This window comes from Paroedura picta, chromosome 3, assembly GCF_049243985.1.
Source record: "Paroedura picta isolate Pp20150507F chromosome 3, Ppicta_v3.0, whole genome shotgun sequence".
NCBI lineage: Eukaryota > Metazoa > Chordata > Lepidosauria > Squamata > Gekkonidae > Paroedura > Paroedura picta.
Window position 1 is genome coordinate 117,200,293 of NC_135371.1, and position 25,759 is coordinate 117,226,051.

A 25,759-nucleotide genomic window follows, 5' to 3' on the forward strand; every position below is an offset into this window, starting at 1 on the left:
CAGCTGCCTGCATGGGCCTCTGAAGGGAAGGTGAAATGATGGGGGGCTGGCAGACGACTGAGCTGTTGATCTTCTCTGAGGAAGGATTTTACACCCAGAGCTTCCTCTGAGGGAGGGGCTTTATCAGGGCCCCAAGCCAAGAGGGAAAGTGCAGAGTTTGGAGGTCTGGGGGAATCAGGAACTTGGCGACTGTGAGCCTATTACCAAACCGAATCTCCAGAAATAATTTTATGGTAAGTGTGTTTTGGTAAGATCATGGGGAATTTACTGAACACGTGTACAACTTTAAGAAAGGCTGTAGTAACTACTTTCGGTTTTTCATCAAGGCCTGTGTAGGAGGGATTGTCTCCTCCTCTGATAAGAAGGCTGTCTATTCTCTCCCTCTCTAGCTCTGATCAGTCGCCTCATAGTAAGTGTTCTCTGTCTTGGTTTGTAGCAACAAAGAGGACATTGTTGAAATTACCACAGTCTGCTATGTGTGCAGAATGGGATACACTGCAAGCAGGGTGGGTGAGGAATACCAGATGAGGCAAAGAGAAGCAGCATGAGAGCACAGGGAACAAGCCGGCCGCATTCTTCAGGCAACTGCTGTGGGCCCAAACCCGCGTCCAAAACAGAGCTTCTAGTCATGGAAAGCTGGTGTTTGTGACAAGCAACTGCCACAGGGTAAATGCTGGAACAGCCTGGAATGGGCATTAAACAGACTACTGCAAAAAACACGGGGATGCATTATAGAAATTTGAGAACAAAGATTTAGAACTGAAAAGGCAGAAATTCAGAACTTTTATTAACCCTTACCAGGCCCAAAAGCCTCCAGAACACCCTGGAACAGGCCAGAATGGGCATCAAACAAACAACAGTACCACAAAAAAAAAACAGTGGGATACACTGTGAAGAATATTTTAGAAATGAATAAGTGTAACTCCCACCCTTTAATTAATCGGTTCTGGGCCAAAATGCCTGGTATGGGTTAATAAAGGTGCTGAATTTCTACTTTTTAATTTTAAAATATTGTTCTCAAGTATCTGTAAAGCATCCCACTGTTTTTTGTGGCATTCTTGTTTGTTTAATGCCCATTCCATCCCGTTCTGGCCTAGACCCTGTCCCCAAGAAACTTGCTATTGCTCTCTTGCTAGTAATGGCCTCAGATGTCTGGTTCTAAATTTTTTTATATTCAGTTTCCTCACATTAAATACACTGTTTCAGTATACAATATTTCTGGTAATAATATCTTTTCCCCCCTCCCATCTCCCCACAGAGCACATGTACACAGCCTTTGGTCCTGGGCCATTATATATCCAGCAGGCTCTGACGATCTAGGGCACCAAGCTGTTTTCCCCTTGAAAGGCAGCTTTAAAAAAAATGCTATCCTTTCCTCTATTCTGAAATATGTTCCTCACTCTTCCAAAAGTGTTTTCTTCTTTCTCTAAAAGATTTGTCAGGAGGAGATATTCAAGTTTCCTCTGTACATTGTTCTAACCACCCGCATTTCTGCACAGAGAACATGAACATTTGAAGATGTACATTGCCCTGAAGCTTTGTATCAATATAATTGTTTCTGAAGATATAACCGTTTGGTTCTGATTTGCAGAACTGACTCCAAATCGCCCTTTTGCAAATAGATGCAATTTGCAGTGTTCCTCAATTAATAGATGAACCCTTTTCAAGGTATGGCTGAGGTTCAAGGGTATAGTTGTTCCACTATCCCCCCTCTCTCTTTCTCTCTCTTTGTTTTTTTTTTAAACCCAGGCATGCTGAAAGACTACAAAGAAGAACTACAAATGGTATGGATAGAAGGACGCCACTCACCTGGGATCGATGTTTTGATGGGTATCACATAGTGTAAGCAATGATAGCAGAGGTCAGTATTGCATCTGCAACTAATAAGCGTTTGGATAGACATTGCAATTATATATGTCTTGTTTTGCAACTTTGTTTTGCAATCCTCTTAGCAATAGTTCTTCCGGTTTTAAAATTAACTTCTTGGATTTGCTGCTATGGGACATGAGATTTTCTATGGGTGGGGCACAATGAGACTGTCTTCTAATATATTTCCAAGGGTTTGAGGCAGGTTCCACTGAGATTTTGGTAGGTTCTAGTAAATACTAGACTAAATGTAAATCTTGATAAAAGCAGATCTGAACAGAGCTGATCTCTAGGTGACACAAATGGGAACTTGGTATTACTAGGGTAATAAAGATCTAGGCCAGGGGTAGTCAAACTGCAGTGAATGCTGGCAGGGGCTTATGGGAATTGTAGTCCATGGACATCTGGAGGGCCACAGTTTGACTACTCCTGATCTAGGCTGTCAGAAGGTTTTCCAGCAAGGGTACAGCAAGTCAGCTGTAAAAATAATAAACCACATTTGGTGCTTTGTTACTTGTACAATCTATTAGATAGAAGATAGATTCATCATTACATAGCCTTTCTGAGTTCTTGTTTAGTAAATATATAAATAACTAGCAGTAAAGTCTGTTGTACAAAAAAAATACAATGGGCTCTAGGCCATCCGCACTCCCTTTCAATACTTTCCCCCAGCCTGCACTGTATTGGGGAAGTACTGAAAGGGAACGTGGGCTGCCTTTCAATGCTGTCAGGGCGGTCATGATCAAATGTAATGTGGAGAAATGGGCCCTTTAAATGCTCCTGGCCTGATTCTGACAGACCTGTGGGAAGCCTTGGCTGGGAACATTAAAGGCAGCCAGATCACCCCCCCCCTCCCAAAGCGCACATTACAGCTGATTTTGACAGCCTCATAGAGTTGTCAGAATCAGCTGTAATGTGAGGGGGACAGAAACCTTAACTGTTTCCTGCCAGCCAGCCAACTTTTTGAAAGGAGGAGGGCAGGGAGTGGTTCCTGTTGGCAGCAGAGAATAGGACCCACAGTAATATGTTCAAAGTATGTGTTGAATAGTACCTGCTAGATATCAGGAAAAAAATTTAACAGTCAAAGAAGTTCAGCAGTGGATACTGCCTTAGGAGGTGGTGAGCCCCCCCCCCCCATCACTGGCAATCTTCAAGCAGTGGCTGGTGAGATACCTTAGGTTCCCCTTTAGGTTCCCAGGCACTGTATGTGCCCTGACCCATCAGGTGATCTTCCCCGTTTTTACCATCACCAATGTTGACTTCTGGACCGACTCCAATGGTTCCGCTGTGGGGAGAGGAGTTTTAGTATTTTTACTGCCGTCTTGTTGAGTTATAGATTTTTAACTTTGGGGGATTGTTTTTAGGTTATTGCTGTATATTGTATGTGGTTTTTATGGAATTGGATATTGTTTATGTTATATGAGAGGAATGGGAAGGTGACTGTAAGCCGCTTTGAGCCTCCTTCGGGTAGGGAAAAGCGGCATATAAGAACCAACTCTTCTTCTTCTTCTTCATGACTGTGATCCGCCATGAGCCAGCTTGCTGGGGGGGGGGTATACGAAACCAATTAATAAATAATTATGCATACTTTAGGCTGATCCTGCATTGAACAGGGGTTTGAACTAGATGGCCTTTATGATGTCATCCAACTCTGTGATGCAACTGAGGGCCCCATTAGCCAAGATTTTTGGGGGGCTTTTTAGAGTCAGATATGTGTTCCCTAAACCTGGCTCTTATATTACTGCAAGGAACTCATGCATGCAGGGCCCTGCTTCAGCTTCCCACACTGTGCCCTTTTTCTGACCTAAAATGGCTCCAAGATACTCTATTTTCCTTTAAAAAATGCATATGTATAAGACATCTTGAAAACATTATATTGGTTGCGGAGTGGTTTCAAAGTTCAATTCAAAATACTGGTTCATATATTGTTAGCTTGTTAGGGTTGCACGTTCTGGCACGGTTCGGCCACTTAGGTGATCATCAAAGCCCGAAGTGGCTAGCACCACAGCCCGGGGGAGAGGGGCACTGGGTCACATGCCGGTGCCGCCCCTCCCTTCCGCACCATGGCACTGGACGCTTAGGGCAGGGGTAGTCAAACTGCGGCCCTCCAGATAGCATTCGCTGGCAGGGGCTCATGGGAATTGTAGTCCATGGACATCTGGAGGGCCACAGTTTGACTACCCCTGCCCTAGGGCTTTGATTATCGCCGAAGTGGCCGAACCACACCAAAACACACAACCCTACTTGGAACCCTCATTCCCATAAGACCATGTCTCTTTATGACAACTCCACTCCTCCCATTAGTCCTTTATTTTTCTTCCTTAATGTATACTAATAGAAACAACCTCTACTCGCTCCCACATTGTGGAATGGCCTTCCTGAATCTGTCAGAGAGACCAACCCTTTTTTAGTTTTCAGAAAACTGCAAAGCAGAATTGCTTAGAGACTGTAGATCGCTATGGGTTTTGATAATGATTGCTTTTGTATATTAATGTGTTAGGTAGTTTTTAGAAATTATTGCTGTTAAATGTCACATCCAAATATATTATGAGGATAGCCAAGCAGTCCTTTTAAAACAGAAACAGCTGTTTCTAGTGAGGGTGCCCAAGCACAGCCTTGTGGGAATGGCAGGCTAAAAATTGAGTAAACTAAATTAACAGGGAAGTGGTCAAAGGGAAGGGCGGAGTGTCCACTTCTTGTGCCACTGCTTTGCTTCCTACCAGCAGCCGCGTCTCATCTGGAGAACCAGGTTTGATTCCCCACTCCTCTACATGCAGCCAGGTAGGTGACCTTGGGCCAGACATAGTTCTCTCAGAGCTCTCTCAGCTTCACCTACCTTACAAGGGTGTCTGTGGTGGGGAGAGGAAGGGAAAGGTGACGGTAAGCCTCTTTGACCATTTATGCACTGGAGGTTTCATGCCGGGCTGCAGGCTGGAGTTTTAGTCGTGGCAGGTTGCTCCACCTCTTCCTGCATCCACATGGGAGAGCATTTGGCCTGGGGCACCTCATCCGCCCCCAATTTATGCTCCTGCATGGGAGCTAGGGCAGTGAAGTTCCCAGTGCGTAAATGGTCTTTGAGACTCCTTTGAGTAGTAAAAAGCAGGGCACAAAACAGCTATTCTTCATCTCTTTACCTCTATAACCTTAGATCAGTGGTCCCTAACCTTTTTATCACCAGGGACCGATCAACGCTTGACAATTTTACTGAGGCCTGGGGGAGGGGTAGTCTTTTGCCGAGGGACGTCGCCACTGCCTGAGCCCCTGCTCCGCTTGCATTCTCGCCGGCACCCCTGACTTCCCGCTACCCACTAGTGGGCGCTGCCAGCAGCAGCTGTGCAGTGCCATGCCAAGGAGGAGCCCCAGCCATGGCGGCTGCTGGAGAGCACCAAAGGTGAGCCGGTGGCAGAGTGGCAGGGCAGCCCCTGAGGCAGCAGCCAAGGAGGAGCGACAGCCCGGTACCAACTGATCCACAGACCGGTCCCGGTCCCCGGACCAGGGGTAGGGGACCGCAGTTGCCTTAGATCTTTGTGGACAATATATTCTTTCTTACTTCCTATAGGTTACTGCTAAATGATACGATAATCTCCACATTAAAAACATTGTGTTCCCACCCATCACTTCAATGACCTGCCCAACAAATTTATGCGGAATGAGGCTCTTTGTTCCCTTCAGCTGGGAATGTTATTTGATACCGTACACTTAAATATTTCTGTTATTTATTCTATGGGGAGCAGTTAGGACTGTCAGGCTCCAGGTGCAGGCTAGAAATCTCTTGAAATCACAACTGGTCACCGTATGACAGAGAGCTGTTCTGGAGAAAATAGCTACTTTGAAGGCTGGACTCTATGACATTATACCTGACTGAGGTCTTTCCCCACCCCAAATCATGATGTCCAGGAATTACCTAACCCAGAGTTGGCAACCCTAGGAGTAATCCACATGTTCCAGCTGCAGTATGGCTATTGAGCCTAAATACTTTATCTCCTCTGTGTGCCCCCCTCATAATTCAAATGGTTCTGATCATACCTGTTGGATGCAGTTCCATCTCAGAACTTGGCGGCTTGAGAGGTAAGGGAGGAAGCATCCGGTTTCCATGTTGTATCTCATGGGCCATGCCCCTTGCCAGTGTGAAATGTAATGAGAAAGGATGTCCTCTACCCTATCAGCATCACTCACTTCTAAGAGTTCTGCAGGAGATCAACTTGTGTCTTCTTTCAGTTCCTATTTTTGTCAGAGCTGCTTCAAGAACCACTATGCAAATATTTACTAAACCTTTTTGAAAGACAATAATTGCTTTTGGCAATCTATCAAGGACATATATAACTAAATGGAAGAAACTACTGTACAGTAGTCACACAACAGTAGATACTAGCCTTCAGATTTTACCGAAAACACAACTGCATCCTCCTTGTATGTATATACATCTGTTTGTAAGAAAGAGCCAATGCACATTCACTTTATGAATGAAATAGGGCATAAATGTGAGGTTTGTGTCACGCATTTAGCTGTTAGTGCATTGACTGTAACATGAGAATTACTCAGTGCACATACAGAACAACTGACTAGACACTGTATATTAATTATATATACATTCTTTGTAATTTGTGAATAGGGCTAATAATGCAATAGTATGTGTGTGTGTGTGTGGGGTGGGGGGAAGTAAACCTGCCTCTGATGACAGAAAGGTCTAGAATGGGACAAGGCAAGTTTCAAACATACTTATTTTCTCAGCTGAAGCCATTTAAAAAATAATGTTCAAAATGTCCACAAATGTGCTATAAACCAAGAAAGTATGGCTTTGACAATCTAGCAAGATATTGTGTTATGATTGCAATATCTACTCTTGTTTGTGGAGAAGCCATGGCCTAGGAGTAGAGGATCTCCTTTGCATGTTGGTCCCAGGTTCAACTGCTGACCTTGCAAGCTAAACATTCCCAGCCAAGGCCGGGAGCAATTAAAGTGACCTAGCTATAATATGGGGGTGGTCAACTGCCTTTAAATGCTGCCACCCAAGGGTGGAAGCATTTAATGGGTCCACTCCCCATTACCATGGCAGGCTGGAGGAAAGTATTGAAAGGGAGTGTGGGTGGCCTAGAGCCAGAGGATATAATGGAGGGAAGAGGGCACCCTAGACCAATCATTCTGAAATTTGGAAGGGAATCAGGTAAGAACCTCTCAGAGCTACCCTGAAAGTTTGGAGGCTCTCCTTCAAGCCCCAGCCCTCCCCGGCCCCAGGAAAGGCAGGAATGCCGAAATCCCCATTATAGAATATGGAGAAAGGGTATTGGCTGCCTGGATTGATTGACAGGCGGAAGAGAGTCGCGTATAAGGTGTGTTGCTCTCTTCCACCATTTCCAGCAGCACATGTGGAGTATAAGGAGTGTGAAACAGTGGCAGACAGGGCAAGACAGCAGAAAAGGTGAAGAATGGCTGGGAAGCGAGATAACCTTAAGCGCTTTGCCATTCAGCTGGCAAAATGCTATTTTTACTGATGTGTGGAAATGCCCCTAAGTTCCCTTTTAACTGAAATACTGAGTATCCAACTGGATTGGCCAGGTAAGTCCAATCCTGTCAGATCTTGAAAGCTAAGCAAGGTTGGCCTTGGCTTGGAAGGATGACCTCCAAGGAATACCAGGGCTGTGACTCAGGAGCAGGCAATGGCAAACCACCTCTGAACATGCCTTGCCTGGCAGCCAGACAGCCTTAGGATCTCATGGCTATATTACACATATGCCATATATGATAAATAAATATGATTTACTGTAATCCACCTTAGATTTCCAAATAGTTCTAGTAATTTTAATACTATTTTAATATATATATTTAAAGAGTAGGAAGCATTCTTGCATCTTGCTTGAGCTTAGCTGTTGATAACAGGTGCTGCCCATCTATCAGCCAGCATCACAATCTATAATATGCAAATGTTGTGGATAAAACTGGTTAAAAATAGTCTTTTGATGAATGAGGTTAATGTATGGCAAGCGCAACACACATTGAGGTAGAGGAGGATGTATGGGCTACTGCTTCTATTGAGGTCTCTGTGCAGGAATGATTCTAGCTTCAGTATTGACCATGCATGCTCTTTGCTGGGCGGGGGGCAGAGAATATCCTTGTTTCTTGGGTGACTAGCTTGCTAACTCCAGGTCACCTTACTGGCCATTCACAGATTTGTGCAGATGAACAATACACCAATTCTTCCAGCATACATTGCAAGTGTGACCATTAAATTTAAGCAAGACTTAAATGGCTGCATATGGGGTAAATTTGCATAAGTTAGTTTCAATGTGACACAGAGTGACTTTGACAATTTCTTTATTCCATCTGAGCAAGAAGTTAAGTTTGCAGTCGAGCATGCAAGGGCACATGAGATCATAGCACAGAAACAGACTAGGAGATCCACTCAGTGGCATTAAGAGCATATAAACCTTTTCAGAACAGGACGGGCGTGTGATTGTGATGATAGCCTATGAATCTCCATGGCTTGGTGTAGTTTCTAGGTGATTTTAAAGGAAGCAGCTGTTCCCAAGCTTGTGTAGAGTTTCCACATAGACAGGAACATGGCTAGCACTTCCGTTCACAGATCCACATCTCATTTCCAGAACAGAGTGCATCATTCCACTTCCCGTTGGACCTTAGGGTAGCACAGTCTTCACCTTGCCCAGCATTGTTAGGCTCTCCTTTCCCCCAGGATCTAATTGTGACAGTTTAAAGATCAGGTTTGGTAGAAGCAATAAGAACGGACAGGTAAATATTAAGACATTTTATACATCTTTGGTTCACCTGCACCTGGAATAATGTGTACTTCTGGTTCGCCCATGTCAAAAGGGATACTGTAAATATACAGAATGCAGCCAATGAGCCAAATAAGTATTCTTTAGAAGAACCTGTTTTAGGGACAGGCAAGAAAGCACCTCTCATAGACTATTTATTCTAACAACATTTTTAGCCTGTTTCCTGTTGTAACAGTATTTAATACACAGTGGTTCCTTCCAAAGTGGGTGCATAGTTTAATTTCAGTTGTTCTTAAAAATTAAAAAAAGAAATGTGTATACATTAGGGGAGACAAATTGTTTCTCGTGGTTTATATGCCTCAGAGTTCCTATTATCTGTTTTACTCTCAGTTTATGTAATTATTACTCATGTATGTGCAGACATTATCTTTTATAAGCCATTAAAGGTTTTGAATTTGAATCATTTCATTTCCACTTCCTCTGAGATACTTTCTCCTTCCCTTTTAGGGCTATTGGAGAGTAAATGCAAAGCCTTAAATCTGTGGTAAAAAGAGGAATAAAGTAGATCCTCCTTTGCTAGTTCTGCCTCTGGTTTGTCCGTTTGAGAATTCTGTATGCTCAGGATTTATAAAACTAATTGGCAAAGAGCCAGTTTCTGAGTCTGCAGAATAAGAGCAAGTCATCTGATGACTGAAATGGCATGTGATGTATCAATCTTTATTTACCAGGAACATCAACTGTTTTTGTATTCTTTTTCTGATAAGTCACAGTCTTTGGTGTCTGTCCCTTCTTTAACTTTTGGAGAGGCCTTGTTAACATTTCAAGACCATGATTTGCTAGTGCTATCATTTTCCGCTAAGATTTGACAATCTCCCCCAGGGTCTCAGATATCTGAGTGAGTGGAACACTTCACATAAATGAACACTAAGGCTCTCTAAAGTACATAATTGTCTTTTCACTCACTGCAAACTGCTGTCCCATACTTCGGATGGGAATTTTACAGGCCCTACACCTAAAACATCCAAGCATTAAGGACCCACTGAACTATCACAGTAGAGCAAACTTGAGTAGCTTTGCCACCTTGGGCAAAGTAAAGGTATGCTTCACTTCTCCCATGCCAACACATTCTTAACGCTACCAATGTAAATCCACCTAAGAGATTTCGATAACCAATATGGGGGATTACTTACGAGAAAGACAGAGAAGTGTCATCCACCCATCTCCACTGTCCTTCCTTGCCAGCATCGGTCAGGCCAATCCAAAAAACTTCGTCATCTAATGTTTGGCTTACCAAAAATTTCTAAATAGGGAAAATTCAGAGTTTGTCCATGAAACCAGGAGACATACAATACCACAGTTGTATTCATGTATTAGCAATGGATACTTTATACTTTATAGTGGAATGCTGTGTACAATTCTGTTTGCTGTATCTCAAAAGGGATACTGCCAAGTGGGAGAAAGTGGAGATGAGGACATGATCAACCAAGATTAAGCAGTTTAGAGCACCTTTCCTGTGAGACTGAAGAGTCTGGGATTTTCATCTAGAAAATAATTATTAAGGGGAGTAATGATAGAGTAATGATAGAGCCTCTTGTGGCGCAGAGTGGTAAGGCAGCAGACATGCAGTCTGAAGCTCTGTCCATGAGGCTGGGAGTTCGATCCCAGCAGCCGGCTCAGGGTTGACTCAGCCTTCCATCCTTCCAAGGTCGGTAAAATGAGTACCCAGCTTGCTGGGGGGTAAACAGTAATGACTGGGGAAGGCACTGGCGAACCACCCCATATTGAGTCTGCCATGAAAACGCTAGAAGGCGTCACCCCAAGGGTCAGACATGACCTGGTGCTTGCACAGTGTATACCTTTACCTTTAATGATAGAGGTTTATGCAAGAGGTAGAAAAAATGGATAGAAAGAGTTTTTTTATTGCTCTGCCATCATACTGGAACTTGGGACCCATTGAAGTTAATTCCCAGTACATTCAGGACAGAAAGAAGAATACTTCTTTATGAATGATTAAAATCTGGAATTTACTGATAGAGGATATAGTGATGACCGCAGATACAGGTTGCTTTAAAAGAGGCTTAGATATTCATGGAAGATAGGTCTTATCAGCAGCTACTAGTCCTGGTGATTAAAGGGAATTTCCATATAAAGAGGCAGCAACCCCATTAATGCCATTGATACAAGGCAGCATCAGGGAAAGGCCTTGATCTTTTTGCCTTCTTTGTTGGCTCTCCAGAGCAGTGGTCCCCAACCTTTTTATCACCGGGGACCGGTCAACGCTTGACAATTTTACTGAGGCCCGGGGGGGGGGTAGTCTTTTGCTGAGAGATGTTGCCACCACCTGAGCCCCTGCACCACTTGCTTTCCTGCTGGCGCCCCTGACTTCCCACTGCCCACTGGTGGGTGCTGCCAGTAGCAGCTGCGCAGTGCCAGGCTGAGGGGGAGCCCCAGCCATGGCGGCCACTGGAGAACACCAAAGGTGAGCCAGCGGCAGAGTGGCAGGGCAGCCCCTGAGGCAGCAGCCGGGGAGGAGGACAAGGTGGAGCCGCGGCCCGGTACCACTGATCCACGGACCGGTCCCCGGACCAGGGGTTGGGGACCACTGCTCCAGTGTACACTCAGGTTTCTGAATGGTGTGAAACTGGGTGCTGAATTAGATGGACCACTGGTATAATCCATTAGGGCCCTTTACATGTTTTAACACTAAATAAACCAAAATCAAAGACTAGGACTACAATTTCTACCAGGCAGCAGCACAGAAACCTGAATGTACCTGGTTTCTTTTAACAACCTGATGCTATTGCTAAAGCTCCAGAGCCTGAAGTCCATGTTATGATGGATAACACTTGGAAAAGCAGATTCCAAGTTCTGAAGACAGCAACCCAGAGAGAGTAAAGGATTAAAATGCCTTGACTAGCCACAGCTGAGGGGGGAGTTGATATACTGGTTGTAGGTTGGAGGGAATTTATTACATTCTGAGACTGGATTCAGACTGAGGGTTTTTTTTGGGGGGGGGGGTGAGATCTGACCCTGGAGAGCAGTTTGACAGAACTTGTCTGTATGTAGCTGAACAGGTGCTTTTGAGGAAAATTTAGTTGAAGGAAACATACTTCACTAAAAGTTTAAAAGCCAGTCTACACAGTTACTGGAGAAGTGTGGCAGGAGTGGGAATTTGGGGCAGTTGAGACAACTGCCCAATATAGGCCAAGGTGGGATTCTTCTGAATAGGGAAGGTCCCCTACCCAGTATGAAGAGGAGAAAACGGGTGAAAGGGTTTCCTTAGACTCCTGTGGGAGAAAATACTTGAGACTTCTCACTAGTCAGTGGGACCCTGTTAATCCAAAGAAGGAAGAGGTTCTAGGCAAGAGTACCCATCTTCTAGGATCCTGGGAGAAGTTCAGGGGAACTTCTATAAGTTATAAGGTCTAATAACAAAATAAAATAAGAAACCTCTCAAAATAAGAAATATACCACCTGAAAGAAAAGTCCAAGAACTAAGAAGAGCCTGTAATTTAAGGACTTCTAAAGAAATTAGAACTGAGTTGTATATTTAAAAGCTTGATTCTAACCAACCTTCCCTCTTTGTAAATAAAATATTTTGTCTATTAGAAAAATTTGCAGTGCCATTCTGGCTGAAGGGTTATCCCCCTTTCCTGAAGCTCTCAAGGCTGAATAAAGCCACATATAACCAAGCAGTGATGCGATAGGATAGGGAGCTTAAAGTTGGAGGGGAAAATTTACCTTGGTGTGGGGAAGGGGATAGGGGAGGGGATCTTGTTGGCAGAGTAAATAAGTCAATGAAGTTGCACACGCTGTATTAAGAATAGGAAAAGGGATTTATTAAAGAATTACCATACTTGATAGTGCAGAGGAGAGACAGAGACAGAACCTGACTACATGCCTAGTTGAGAGAGAGTGGAAGATGTAGCTTCCCTAAGAGTAGCAATCTGGAGACAAAGAGTGAACAGGAGAGAAGGTCCTGACCTCGCTATCCTATCTAGCACTCTTCTTGTTGCCCCCTGCAGGATCTTCTCGTCTTTGTACACCAGACATTGTCTATTCCAACAGATCTGTCATACATGTGATCTGGAATAACCTTTCCCATATGCACAAATTTAGTAGAGAACCACTTTCCCCAGTAGTCTCTGCTTATTCAAGTCAAAAGAGAAAGGAGAAGAAAAGAAACACTTACCATTTCCAGTCGATTGTTAATAATAATCAAGTGAGCCCCTTCATTCTGACACGATTGCTTGCCAACCATCCAGGGTTTACTTAATGTTGAAAAGAAGTAGCAATGTTCCTCAAATGACACCCAGTTGGGTGGACATTTGATGCAGAGGGACTCTGAAAGATTCCAAAGGAGCGATGCTGGAATAAGAAACAGTGCCATAACCTCTACTATTTATTTATTATATTTATATACCACCCCTCCCCGGAGGCTCAGAGATGTTTCATGGGCTGTTAGGAGAGTTACCAAGAGCAGGGAATAGGGCACTACCAACACTGTTGCAGCTTGAGGAGCACAAAACTGGGTGAAGTGAAATATAAGGTTTTACTTAAAATGGGTCGTTTTCATGTTTGACAACTATTTTATGTATGGCCATCTTAGGGTTGCCAGGTCCCCCGTGGCCACAGGCAGGGAGATGGGGCGTTAGGGCTGCCAAATCCAGGTTGGGAAATTCCTGGGGATTTGGAGAAGGAGCCTGGGAAGGACAGGAACCTTGGTGGGGTACGATGGCAGAGTCCGCCCTCCAGACTTCCCATTTTCTCTAGGGGAACTGAACTCTGGAGATAAGCTGGAATTCTGGGGGATCCCCAGGTCTCATCTGGAGGCTGATCTACAGCATTAGATAATGGTCCATTCTCTCCACCACCACACCACACATTTCCCCTCAGCCTCTGCACTGCCTCTCTAGTACCTGAGAGGCTGTGAGAAAGAAGAGCTGATTTTAATACCCTGCTTTTCACTGCCTGAAAGAGTCTCAAAGTGGCTTACAATAGCCTTCCCTTCATCTCCCCACAGAAGTAGATGAGGATGGAGATGAAAGAGCTCTGACAAGAAATCTTCTAAGAGCTGTGACGAGCCTAAGGTCACCTAGTTGGCTGCATGTGGAGGAGCAGGGAATCAAACTCAGCTTGCTAGGTTAGAAGCCACTGCTCTTAGCCACTACATGAAGCTGACAACAGAAAATAGAGAGTAAAGCAGCCCCAATCCTCACCATTGATTTTTTTCCTGGGTGGCTGCCTTGCGAAGGGAAGAACCCCCAGTGAGGATTGTTGGAGGCCAGGAAGGATTGGCGGTGGTAATCTCACCCTCTTGCCTTTATGCTGTTGAGAGAGTGGGAAGGGGGGGGGCTCTTCCTCTCACTCCACAGACACAAGGGCTGGCTCAGGTTCAACTGTGGTGGAAACAGACAACCCTACATGCTCAGAGGTGCCCTGGCAATTTTAAAAGTTGTTATGATATATTCAGTATTAATAGTTAGAGTATTGTATTTGTGTTTGGTGAGATACATGGTTCACAGAAAGCCACGTTTACCATTGACCAACAGAGCCACAGGATTTTTTTTCTTTAAATGTAAATAATGTTGGCAACAATTAATATGCCGGAAACGTCCCTCCTGCCCTACAAGTGTGGCCGCTGTTCTCAGCAAGTGGCAGCCATTGCGGCCGGCAGAGGAGCGCAGGGAAACACAAGAACGCAGCTGCTTCCCCCTTACCTGTGTGTGGCTCCTCATGAGGAGCCGCATGATTTGGGATGGGCGGGCACTTCACGGCAACCATAAAACGAGGCCGGTGCAGTCACGAGGTCTCTTCTGCTGTGCTGTGCTCTTGCTGCTTCCCACCCTCCCACCCACCCTGTTTAATATGCTTCCATGCTGCTGTTCTCATTTTGTTTGCCTTACTATACCTTGTCACAGCTGGTGGTTTATGGTGGGGGTGGATCCTTTTGGGCAGAGCCTGTGCCCATGTGCAGAGTTCTGCCCATTTGTGGGAGTCTTCTTAAGAGGCTACCCATGTGCTTGGTTGCTGGCTTCCTGGGCGGGGAGTTGGCTGCCTCATATGGCGCGTTGGCTGGGGGAGCTCCAAGAGAGGCTGACGTTTGTGGGGCTTTCCTATGCTTTAACTTCTCAGGGTCCAGCAGGCCTGATGGTTAGGGGGAGCTTAACGGGTGTTTCTCAGTCCCTGCAGGCGGGCCTGCTGATGGGTTTTTCCTCCACATGGGACTGTGGTCTTCTGCCTGCAGCATGGGGAGGGGCAGAGCTGAATCCACCCCCTCACCTTCGGTGTGCCCACGCTTAATTTGTATAACAATAAAAGCTGCGGCCCTGTTTTATGCCAAAATCTATCTATACACTTTTGTGTGTGTGTTCTTTGTGCACCAGAAATTGCCCTCCTGCCCTACAATATATTATTAAAGAGTTGGTTCTTTCAGTGTTAAAATTTGATATCCAGCTATGCTGGTAGTCCTATCTATAGGGGCTGAGTGAAAGTGTTACTATCAGAATAATATACTTTCATTACCATAGAATTTGTGTTCTACCTTCAAGGTATTTGCTTGAGGCCGACTGGCTCAAAACTTCTACAGGTCCCCCCACCCCAGACTCAGAGGTTGAACCTACCAAGGGATTGTCAAAGTTGTTGTTGAAATGGTGTTCTAGTTGGTATGTTAATTTTATTTGTTATATTGATATTGTTCTATGTAAATGTTCTACAGTGTTTTATGTAAACCGCCAAGAGCTGTAGGGAAGGGCAGTATAAAAATATAAACAAATAAAATAAATTTTCATAATTCTTTCTTTTTAGATAGCAAAAATTATGCTACATAAGCTGCAGTAGCATAAAGTACAGCAGTTTGCAACTTTTTTCTCAAGAGTTGGGTGTACTTAACAATTTTTCTTATAGAAAATTAAGACATTTTATAGTTTTATATTCCATAAATATGCCAAATAGTACACTTTCATATGTTAACTAAGTTGTAAATTATGCATTGTCTATTGCTTAAAAAGTAACAGTAATTTAGGTTTGATAGGAAAGTAAATGTGGCAGCTATTTCAGTTTCTTCTCAAAATTTCTGTTTCCCTTCCAAAGAGAAGTGTACCATGGCTTCAGAATTTCTAGAAATATTGCATCTATTGTGTGAGCAATCCATCAAATATACTAAGGAGCCAAAGACATAAATATAAACCTGTCAGGTACAATGATGGATGAAATCTGTGGAATTTCACAATACTTCTCCCTGCTTTAATACTTCTGTTAAATACTTTAAAGGTAATCCACAGAAGTGACTCATCCCCATTCTCTTTGGTAGTCATTGCCAGGCTGCACACAGAAGGACTTTCTTTTGCTTGTGAAGTCAGTACTGAAGGGCTAGCAAGCATCAGCCATAATCCTCCTCAATCCCCATCATGTCTCCTGATTTATGGAAAAGATGGTAAAAATCTTCAAATACTTGCATTACACTCTTTTTTCCTCCTGGAGGACTACATATCAAACAGGCAGAAACAATATATAACTTTTCATTTGCTGTCTGTTTAAATAAGTGTCTATGCATGGTGTCCCTTACCTGTTAAATTGTGTAAGCCTTCTAGCACCCTTGTCACATCTTCAGCAATTTTTATGTTTTCTTCTCTCAGCTCTTGCCAAGAAGGAATCAAGTTCTCTTGGGTCCCCTGAATAGCTAAGGAATAGTAAATGAGAACAGAAACTGCTGATGCATTTCAAGATGATACCTTCCCAAGAAGCCAACTGACATCTCTCTCCATTCATTCATGCTTGGCCTCCAGTCACAGATCTCTTGCATCCTGTTCAATCTTATGCATTATGTTTCAGTTCCTAGATGAAGAAAAGCTAGATGGTGATCCAGCAGCATCTTAGAGCCCAATAAGATTTTCAAGGGTACAACAAACCTTTGAACATCAAAGCTTCCTTTGTCACTCCGTTCTGGAAAGTAGGACTTTCTTTCATTTTTTAAAGTCAGTACTAGAGGGCTGGCAAGGATCACCCATAATCCTCCTCAATCCCCATCAATTCTACCAGTTTGTAGAAGATGGTAAGTAGCTTTTATAATACTTACATTATGCTCTATTTTTCCTTTTGGAGAAATACACATCAAACAGATATAAATGAGATATAATTTTCTATTTGCTGGCTGCATCAGTAAAAAGCACTTGAACAGCATCTCTGCATGGTGTCCCTCACCTGTCAAATTGTGCAATCCTTCTAGCACCATTGTCGCATCTTCAGCAATTCTTTTGTTTCCTTCTCTCAGCAATGCCACCTCCTCCAACAAAGAAGGAATCAAGTTCTCTTTGGTCACCTGAGCAGCTAAGGAACAATAAACATGAACAGAAACTGCTGATGCATTTCAAGATGATACCTTCCCAAGAAGCCAACTGACATCTCTCTCCATTCATTCATGCTTGGCCTCCAGTCACAGATCTCTTGCATCCTGTTCAATCCTATGCATTATGTTTCAGTTCCTAGATGAAGAAAAGCTAGATGGTGATCCAGCAGCATCTTAGAGCCCAACAAGATTTTCAAGGGTACAACAAACCTTTGAATGTCAAAGCTTCCTTTGTCACTCCGTTCTGGAAGGTATGACTTCCTTTCATTTTTTAAAGTCAGTACTAGAGGGCTGGCAAGGATCACCCATAATCCTCCTCAATCCCCATCAATTCTACCAATTTGTAGAAGACGGTAAGTAGCTTTTATAATACTTACATTATGCTCTATTTTAACCTTTTGGAGAAATACACATCAAACAGATATAAATGAGATATAATTTTCTATTTGCTGGCTGCATCAGTGAAAAGCACTTGAACAGGATCTCTGCATGGTGTCCCTCACCTGTCAAATTGTGCAATCCTTCTAGCACCATTGTCGCATCTTCAGCAATTCTTTTGTTTTCTTCTCTCAGCAATGCCACCTCCTCCAACAAAGAAGGAATCAAGTTCTCTTTGGTCACCCGAGCAGCTAAGGAACAGTAAACATGAACAGAAACTGCTGATTAATTTTAAAATAATACTTCAGGGTACCTGCCTAAGAAGCCAACTGACATATCCCTCCTTCATGCTTAGCCTCCAGTCACAGATCTCTTGCATCCTGTTTAGTTTGATCCTAGGCATTTTCCCACAGCCTATTGGTTCCTAGATACTTTCCTGAAGAAGAGTTAGATTGGAGTCCAGCAGCAACTTAGGAACCCACAAGACTTTCGGGGTACAAACCTTTGAGCATCAAAGCTCCCTTCATCAGATTTGACTCTCAAAGCTTATACCCCCCAAATACGCAGACAAAGATGGCTGCCCTTTGAAACAATCTTCTTGATGTAGGTTATCTATAATGCCTGGTTTTGTCATAGGAAATGAGGACACTTCTTTGCGCTCTGCGGGTACTAACTGCTGGTCATTCTCTGCCCCAGAGAAGCTTGCTTGGCCTCATTGAGGGCCAGGACCTTTTCAGTCCTGGCCCCCACCTGGTGGAATGAGCTCCCAGAAGAGCTGCGGGCCCTGCGGAAGCTTTCAGCATTCTGCAGGGCCTGCAAGACAGAACTCTTCCGGCTCCCCCACACCTTCCCCTGTTGGGTGTTGTGTTGGGGGGAAAGGTAGACGAGTTACACTGCCATGTTCTATTTCTTCTATTTCTTATGTTCTCTGTATTTTTATGCCCTTATATTTAATGTTTAATGGGTTTTTTAGTGTTTATGGACTACTATTGTAACCTGCTATGAGCTGGTTCCCAGGAGTAACAACAACAACAACATGTTAGTCTTCCCTATTTTGATGTCCTGTTTCCATACAAATCAAGTAATTAATAGCAGAAATACATCCCTTGAGAGCCTTAGCAGTTCATGGTACTCCAGTGCAAATGACTCTTTGTGATATGTAACCACTATGCAATCCCAATCAGTTAAAAACTGAAAATATTAATTTTGCAAATGTCCCTGTCCTGTTTAATTCTGTAACTTTTCCAATTCCTGTATCACATGTTTGGGGATTCTATTATTCCTTCTTCCCAGCTCATCTAGTTTCTCTAGCACTATGCTGCCCTAGCTGGCCACACCCAGGGGCAGGAGGTGCCTGGACCTCAGAGCCTACCTGGAGTCCACACCAGAGCAAAGTCAAAGTCCAGTCCAAGTCGTTAGGAATCAAAGCAAGCAGAGTTAAGGCAGGGCAAAGAGTAGTTGAGGGAAAGCCAAGGTCAGAGTCCAGATAAGCATATATTTAACAAAGCCAGTCCAATTACCAGGTGTGTAATCAAAAGCCATTTGCCAGGGAAGCCAATGGGAGTTCGCAGACCAAGGAATCCAAGCCAGACAGGAGGGTTTCTGCATAGATTGCATCCACGCCAAAGAGCTGCTGCTGTCTCTCCTAAAAGCAGCCCAGCTAATTGGCCACACCTGGGGAAGGACTCACGCATCCTCCCCAGGAACTATCCCAGGTGGGCCCCATCTACTTTGACAGCATGCCTGCAGTCTCTGGCTCCTCAGCAAACACCACCCTTCTGCTCGTCTGCGTCGTTCAGGTGAGCTGTCAGGGCTGGAATGCATCTGCGGATGCACCAAAGATGCCTCTTGGGAAGAGCCTGGCTGACTTGTGCTGCTTTCCCCTGCTGCACATTCAGAAGCCCCTCTCTCTTCTGCCAGAGCTGGCTCAGCTTCAGGCCCAGTTGGTGTGGCAACTCCTGGGAGACAGGAGGTGGCACCAGGGGCATGACAAGCACAAAGTCAAGTTCCTGTTTATCAGAGGGGTGGATAGAGGCAGATGTATGGGTAGAAGTCCATTTAGTGTGGAATAGCATTGTACCTACCTTGCTATGTGATAGGGAGTCCCATGACTGATGTCCCTGGTTTCTTCTGACTGACCACAGGCTGCTGCCTTATCTAGTCATGGTTGTCATGCCAGTGAGAAACACTTGAGGTGCCCCTTGCAGTAAGATTGACGTGAATCAGACCCACAGTGGTCTGCTGGCCCTCTGTGGCTGTCTCTCTTCATCTTTGCTCTGTCAGTGCAGTGTTCCACCTGTACTATATGCCTTTTCCACCATGGAGTAGATACTAGGTCTCATAGGCCCCATACCATAAAATTTAGCCTTTGGATTGGTGGTGCAGGGGATGGGATTTTAATTACCTGCTTCTGGCCCGCATGGATGGGTGCGGGCCACACCAGTCATTGACCTCCTGTGGTCCTTGGGCCATGGGGATGTGATGCCTGCATAACAGCTGCCTGTGAGTTATATCTCAGGTTTCATTGCAATAGCATCTTGGCAGTGGCAGCATAAACTATGCCTCTGGATTGGCTAAGGAAGCCATTTAATCACCATCCTCAGGAATTCGCCTTTTCATGCTGGCATACTAGTGGGTAAACTGGTGGCCTTGTGGTGGCCACAGCACAAGCACACTCTCATCCAGCTGTTATGGCTTTGTTCTTGGGAGCTATGCTGGCATATGGTCAGGATGCACTGATGTAATTCCAGGATCTGTTGGCATAGTGGCTGGTAATCTCCCTGAGCACTTGCACTCCTCAGTTCAGGACTACACTGTTAAATCCCCTGCTTCTGGGTGTGATCTATAATGTAGATTGTTTAGAAGTGCTTGATAGCAGAAGGATCTTGTAGATCATTGTCTGCCACATCTGAGATGTCTGAGATTTTCCAATGAACTATCGGGTGAACTCATTTGTGATTTTGTCTACCTGCATACCCCTTTGTGTCAGTAGTAAATGTACAGGACATGGGCTTGAAATAAATTTTCCCAGATAACTGACAAGTCCTAGTAACTGCCCCGGATACTGGTGTTGGATGGTTTTGGCATTTGCTGTAGTGCTATTCTCTTCAGGGTCTGGCTGCAAACCATGAGATGTTAAGAGATGACTCATGTAGGGTACTGCTGTCAGTTGCTGCTTTTGCTGTTGTTGAGATTGACTTATCCAACCCTTTCCAGGAGACAGATCAGCTTACATTCATGGTTCTCAACAACACCACCTCTGTAGTGTTTCAACAGCCATACATGAAAATGTCATTTGCATGGACACGTATTCCTGTAACATACACCAACACATCCTGTTGATGACACTGATAGTTCTCTACCGCTGCCTTTATTCCAAAAGGCATCCATAGCCAGCCATCTGTTAACAGCCTTCTGGGGTTCAAAATACAAGATAGCTGTTCTTTCATCTAATAAGATTTATTTTTGCATCTAGCACTGCCAATGTGCTAGGTTTTGCAAGGTCAAAGAAGACTGTGTGTTTTGAGGATCTGTTCCTTTAATATATCGTATTGAACATGTCTCTGAGCAAAGCTACTGTTAGCTTCAATACCAGTTTCATGAATGGCTTGCGATTAATGTTACAAGTTTCAGGAGTTCACTGTTACTTGATGACAGGATGGGATGCTGCTTGGAAATTACAGTCTGGAATTCCAGCTAACCTCCTTTTCTTGGGCGTTCTGCCTCCAGTACACATTTGCCTTTGTGTTCTGAATATAGTGCCATCAAATAGTTTCAGTTTGAGTTTGCTTGGTGATAATTTTACTGCCCCACTTTGCATGAGAAACTAACACATTCACAGATGCAGCCTCATCTGTTTGATATTCAGTTTTATGTTTAAACCAGAATCTCAGACTTTCTCCACAGGCTTTCCAGTCGCTGGGTTACTATCTAATTTTTAGTGTCATGGATGTAGAAATACCATTGTCTGAATGTATTTATTTTTCTCAGCACTTCCTACTTCCTACCCTAGGACTTATTTATCGTTTTAATCTTCATTTCAGTTTTGCTTTTAATTGCTTTTATAAATTGCTTGTAATTTATATTATTACTAGGGGCAAAGCCCATTGTATTCAGGAATACAAAGGGCACTAGAGTGGGGGTGGTAAAAGTAAGTCAGGAGTTGTTGATTCTGGAAGGATATGTGGATGCATGGGTGTGTTGTTTGGGTTGTGGCTGTGTGGCTGGGCATGAAGGTGTGTGATTGCAGAGGGCTGTGGCATGGATGGGCAATTCAGACTTTGTAGGTATTAGAACAATGGGCACTAGAGCTTGGTGGGAAGAGGAAGTGGAGGGGTTGTCCAGTCTGTAAGAGCATGAGGTTGAATGTGTGTGTTGTGGTGGGGGAGGGGTTGTGATGGCATGGTGACAAATGAGGGCATGGGAGTAGAGAGATGGGTATCAAGAAGCTGGGGTTTGGAATGTTTTTTCAGTGTGGCAGAGGACTGACCTTTGGGAATTGTGGCATAGTGGTTACAGATGAGCGTTCAAGAGCCATATCTTTAGATATGTGAAGGAAAAATCAGACTGGAGACTCTTCTTAGGGGGAGATTACATGGCAGCCCAGTAGATGGGGAAGAAATCTACTTCCCCAGTAGATGGGGAAGAAATTGAGATAGTGAGAGATTTTATTTTCCTGGGCTCCAAGATCACTGCAGATGGGGACTGCAGCAAAGAAATTAAAAGACGCTTTTAATAGTGGAAAGCTATGGCAAATCTAGACAGCATCCTAAAAAGCAGAAACTTCACCCTGCCAACAAAAGTGCATTTAGTCAAGGCTATGGTATTCCCAAGAGCCTCTTGTGGCGCAGAGTGGTAAGGCAGCCGCCTGAAAGCTTTGCCCATGAGGTTGGGAGTTCAATCCCAGCAGCCGGCTCAAGGTTGACTCAGCCTTCCATCCTTCCGAGGTCGGTAAAATGAGTACCCAGCTTGCTGGGGTGTAAATGGTAATGACTGGGGAAGGCACTGGCAAACCACCCCGTATTGAGTCTGCCATGAAAACGCTAGAGGGCGTCACCCCAAGGGTCAGACATGACTCGGTGCTTGCACAGGGGATACCTTTACCTTTATGGTATTCCCAGTTGCAATGTATGGCTGTGAAAGTTGGACCATTAGGAAGGCCAAGTGTCAAAGAATTGAGGTTTTTGTACTCTGGTGCTGGAGAAGACTCTTGCGAGTCCCTTGGACTGCAAGGCGAACAAACCGGTCAGTCCTAGAGGAGATCAGCCCTGACTGCTCTTTAGAAGGCCAGATCCTGAAGATGAAACTCAGATACTTTGGCCACCTCATGAGAAGGAAGGACTCCCTGGAGAAGAGCCTAATGCTGGGAGCGATTGAGGGCAAAAGAAGAAGGGGATGACATAGAATGAAGTGGCTGGATAGAGTCACTGAAGCAGTCGGTGCAAACTTAAATGGACTCCGGGGAATGGTAGAGGGCAGGAAGGCCTGGAGGATCATTGTCCATGGGGTCGCGGTGGGTCGGACACGACTTTGCACCTAACAACAACAACATGGCAGCCAATTCCCTCCCATTCTGCGTTCAACCTCATATCCCATCTTGTGTGAATTAGGCCACAGACACCAAAATGTCCCCCTGCCCTAATCTACATGGGGTAGTCACAGTACACAGCTGTCCACCCTGCTCCTTCTGTCTCCATTTTTCCCCCACTGTTGCTAAAATGTTATGTGCCCACATGTTTCTTTCCCTGATGTCCCACTGTTGTACTCTGCTGTTTACTACCCAAAGGAGTCTCAAAGCGGTTTACAAACACTGAGAGAAATGCCCTCAGCTTCATACCACACCATAATGTTTGAATAAGCTTGTGCCTGCTCTTTTATTATGGTAACTCCCAAAGCATTCATCCAGAATTAAGGTGCCCAAACTACAACAAAGAGGAGTATTCTGATCTATTCTCTGTGTTTCATTTCCAAAAAGAGGGAAATTATTTCTCCTTTTATTTTACAAACACAATAACCATTAAAGCCAACATAAAAATAACAGTCTAAGCTCACACCACGATCCCATCTTTCTTGAATGTCTCCCTGAGTTGTATCCCAATTTGTTCTCACTAGGACACGTGCTACCCAGGCTACGGTCAGGGGGTACACTGCCTCACAAGGGGCACTGGTTTGCACTGATCTCCTTTCTTTTCTTTTCTTTCTTTTTTAAGAACAGGATTTCTCAAGATATTTCTGTGACTTCTAAGGATTTGCTTGACTTTTCATTCATTTCTTTGGAGCCTATTGGAAATATGAAGAGGAAAGCTAGTGATGGCCCCAGCCAACCTTGCACAGAGGCTACCACTTACCTGCAGATTCATTCCTTGACTCTGCGTGGAACAAGTCGATCTTCAGACCACTTTCGGATATTTCTTTTGACGCTGAAGATAGCAGATGACAGTTTGTTTAGAAATGTATATGTTGAGTTCTGCATAAACCCCATTGGAAAAGATGACAGCAGCAGCAACAATAGCAGCTGCAGAAGGAGTTTCAAAGTGTCTTACAATTGCCTACTACTCTTCTGCCCACAACAGGCACCCTGTGAGGTGAGTAGGGCTAAGAGAGCTCTAAGAGAACTGAGAGAACTCTGAGGTCAGCTGGTTGATTGTAGAGGAGTGGGAAATGAAACCCGGTTCTCCAGATTAGGGGCTGCCGCTCCATGAGCATACTAGGGATCTTGCGTAGCATCAGTTAATTTTAATGGGATTTGCTATCCCTGATTCTGACTTGACATTTCGATATTTGTGTTTAAATATTTTAGGACAGGATAATGCCAATGCCAATGATTGGCATGTACTTTTAGCATGTGAAAAGGGTCTTATGTGAGCAAGAATACCACATCGTGAAGAGCTCCCATGATCTTTCCCATGGTTGCATACTTGCATCTAATCATTCCAGGACTACCAAGACATCTACTATCGCTATCCAGTTGATTGGCCCTTTCCTGAGCATGTTTTTAAAACAGCAAATGTAACACTTTAAGTATGTTCATAAAATAAATCAGAGTTTCTATCAAGGATTTCTGTCTTTATTAAAATACTAGCTTCAAAGCCCGTTCCTAAGAATGGGCCTTGAAAGGGTCCCCTGGACCCTGGCCAGGCAGCTTAAGGTGGCCTTGGGCGACAGCTCACAGTCTGATCAAGTAGGGCAGGGGCTGGGCAGCTCATTATCAGGGCCGGGACAGAGCTCCTTAGCAGTCAGCTAGTCAGCTCCTTAGCAGTCCTTAATGAGGAGTCAGCAGGCCGGGGGGCCCTTATCAGCAGGGCCAGCCTCGCAGGCCAAGAGGCCCTTGTTAGGAGGCCGTCCACCACAATCCTTTGCCCAGGGCCTCTCCCCTTACCTGCTGCTGGCTCCAGGCACTGAGGCGTCCGTCCAGGGATGGGGGGCGGGAGCTGCAGGGGCAGGGCCAATCAGGGCAAAGCTGGCTGCACCCTAATTGGCCCTATTCCAACTTGGACAGCCGGACACGTCCCACCCCCTAGGCTGTTTCATAAATATATAGAGGAACAACAATGGATAATGAAATATAATGACAGAATAACTTACAGTTAAAGCACAGTGACGAGTTTGATGACTGAGCATTGCGCATGTCGATCTCTTTGAACATCTTTGAATCTAGACACAAGACCGGTCTTTCAGTTCAAGGATCAAACATTTTGCCTCCTTATGCACACACCTTCTAAGAATCTCCATGGCTCTCAGGCTCAGTCATAAAGTAATTGATAGTCTGTAACTGTTTTGCAAACCTGGTTCCACACTAAAATCAGAGTCCAGTAGCACCTTTAAGACCAACAAAGATTTATTCAAGGCGTGAGCTTTCAAGTGCAAGCACTCTTCCTCAGACTAAGTACTTGCATTCGAAAGCTCAGGCCTTGAATAAATCTCTGTTGGTCTTAAAGGTGCTACTGGACTCTGATTTTAGTATGCTTCTTCAGACCAACACGGCTACTCATTTGAATCTGGTTCCACACTGTGACTGTATTTTATTCTTGTTTTACTCTTCACTTCTGTTATACCAGTATAACAGGCTTTGTATTTGTATGTGTCTGTAATTGAATAATCCCCATTCTCTAACAGTACTATCTGAATTTCTGTATGGTATTCTTCTACTGTAAAGTGTCCCATTTTTAGATTTTGTTCTACAAAACAGTCTGAATAAAGTGAGGTAGGCCAACACCCCTCCAAACCCAATTTTTACAGCCCCCCCCCCTTTTTAGGTCCTTGCATTAACAGATGTAACCAATTAGGCTCAGAGGGTTATGTTGGGAAATAAGAATAATCTGAAATGAGTTATTTTAGCAACCAAATGCTAGGCCATCCAATCATATTCAGTTAGCACATGTTAGCTCCGATATACATATCATAGTCATAATTGAAGAAGGTCTCTCATTGGCTTGTT

At 44.3% G+C, this 25,759-nt stretch overlaps 2 protein-coding genes and 1 long non-coding RNA gene across 10 annotated transcripts in view; 1 reads left to right on the top strand and 2 right to left on the bottom strand.

The window, feature by feature from the left end:
- LOC143832630 (C-type lectin domain family 17, member A-like) overlaps positions 1–6,015 on the bottom strand; it is a 43,988-nt gene extending 37,973 nt beyond the window's left edge. The window contains exon 1 of one of the 2 annotated variants that reach the window (XM_077327321.1): positions 5,893–6,015. In XM_077327321.1, coding sequence (XP_077183436.1) covers positions 5,893–5,980 — 88 coding nt within the window. In that variant the 5' untranslated portion in view covers positions 5,981–6,015. Of the gene's footprint in view, positions 117–5,892 lie in introns of those variants that run through there. The other variant, XM_077327322.1, reaches the window with a different exon arrangement.
- LOC143832634 (uncharacterized) lies at positions 107–24,482 on the top strand. 2 transcript variants are annotated; one of them, XR_013229337.1, is made up of 3 exons: positions 107–233; positions 1,750–1,861; positions 24,122–24,482. It is a non-coding gene; the product is annotated as an uncharacterized LOC143832634 (long non-coding RNA). The 2 variants fall into 2 exon arrangements; XR_013229338.1 differs by lacking the exon at positions 24,122–24,482 and adding an exon at positions 4,590–4,644.
- The window catches only part of LOC143832629 (uncharacterized), a 20,208-nt gene continuing 2,610 nt past the window's right edge, over positions 8,162–25,759 (bottom strand). The window contains exons 3-10 of one of the 6 annotated variants that reach the window (XM_077327315.1): positions 24,907–24,975; positions 23,670–23,741; positions 17,448–17,573; positions 16,800–16,925; positions 16,165–16,278; positions 12,790–12,941; positions 9,788–9,897; positions 8,162–8,557 (exon numbers count right to left, since the gene is read on the bottom strand). In XM_077327315.1, coding sequence (XP_077183430.1) covers positions 8,428–8,557; positions 9,788–9,897; positions 12,790–12,941; positions 16,165–16,278; positions 16,800–16,925; positions 17,448–17,573; positions 23,670–23,741; positions 24,907–24,975 — 899 coding nt within the window. In that variant the 3' untranslated portion in view covers positions 8,162–8,427. The other 5 variants (XM_077327314.1, XM_077327316.1, XM_077327318.1 and 2 more) reach the window with 5 other exon arrangements.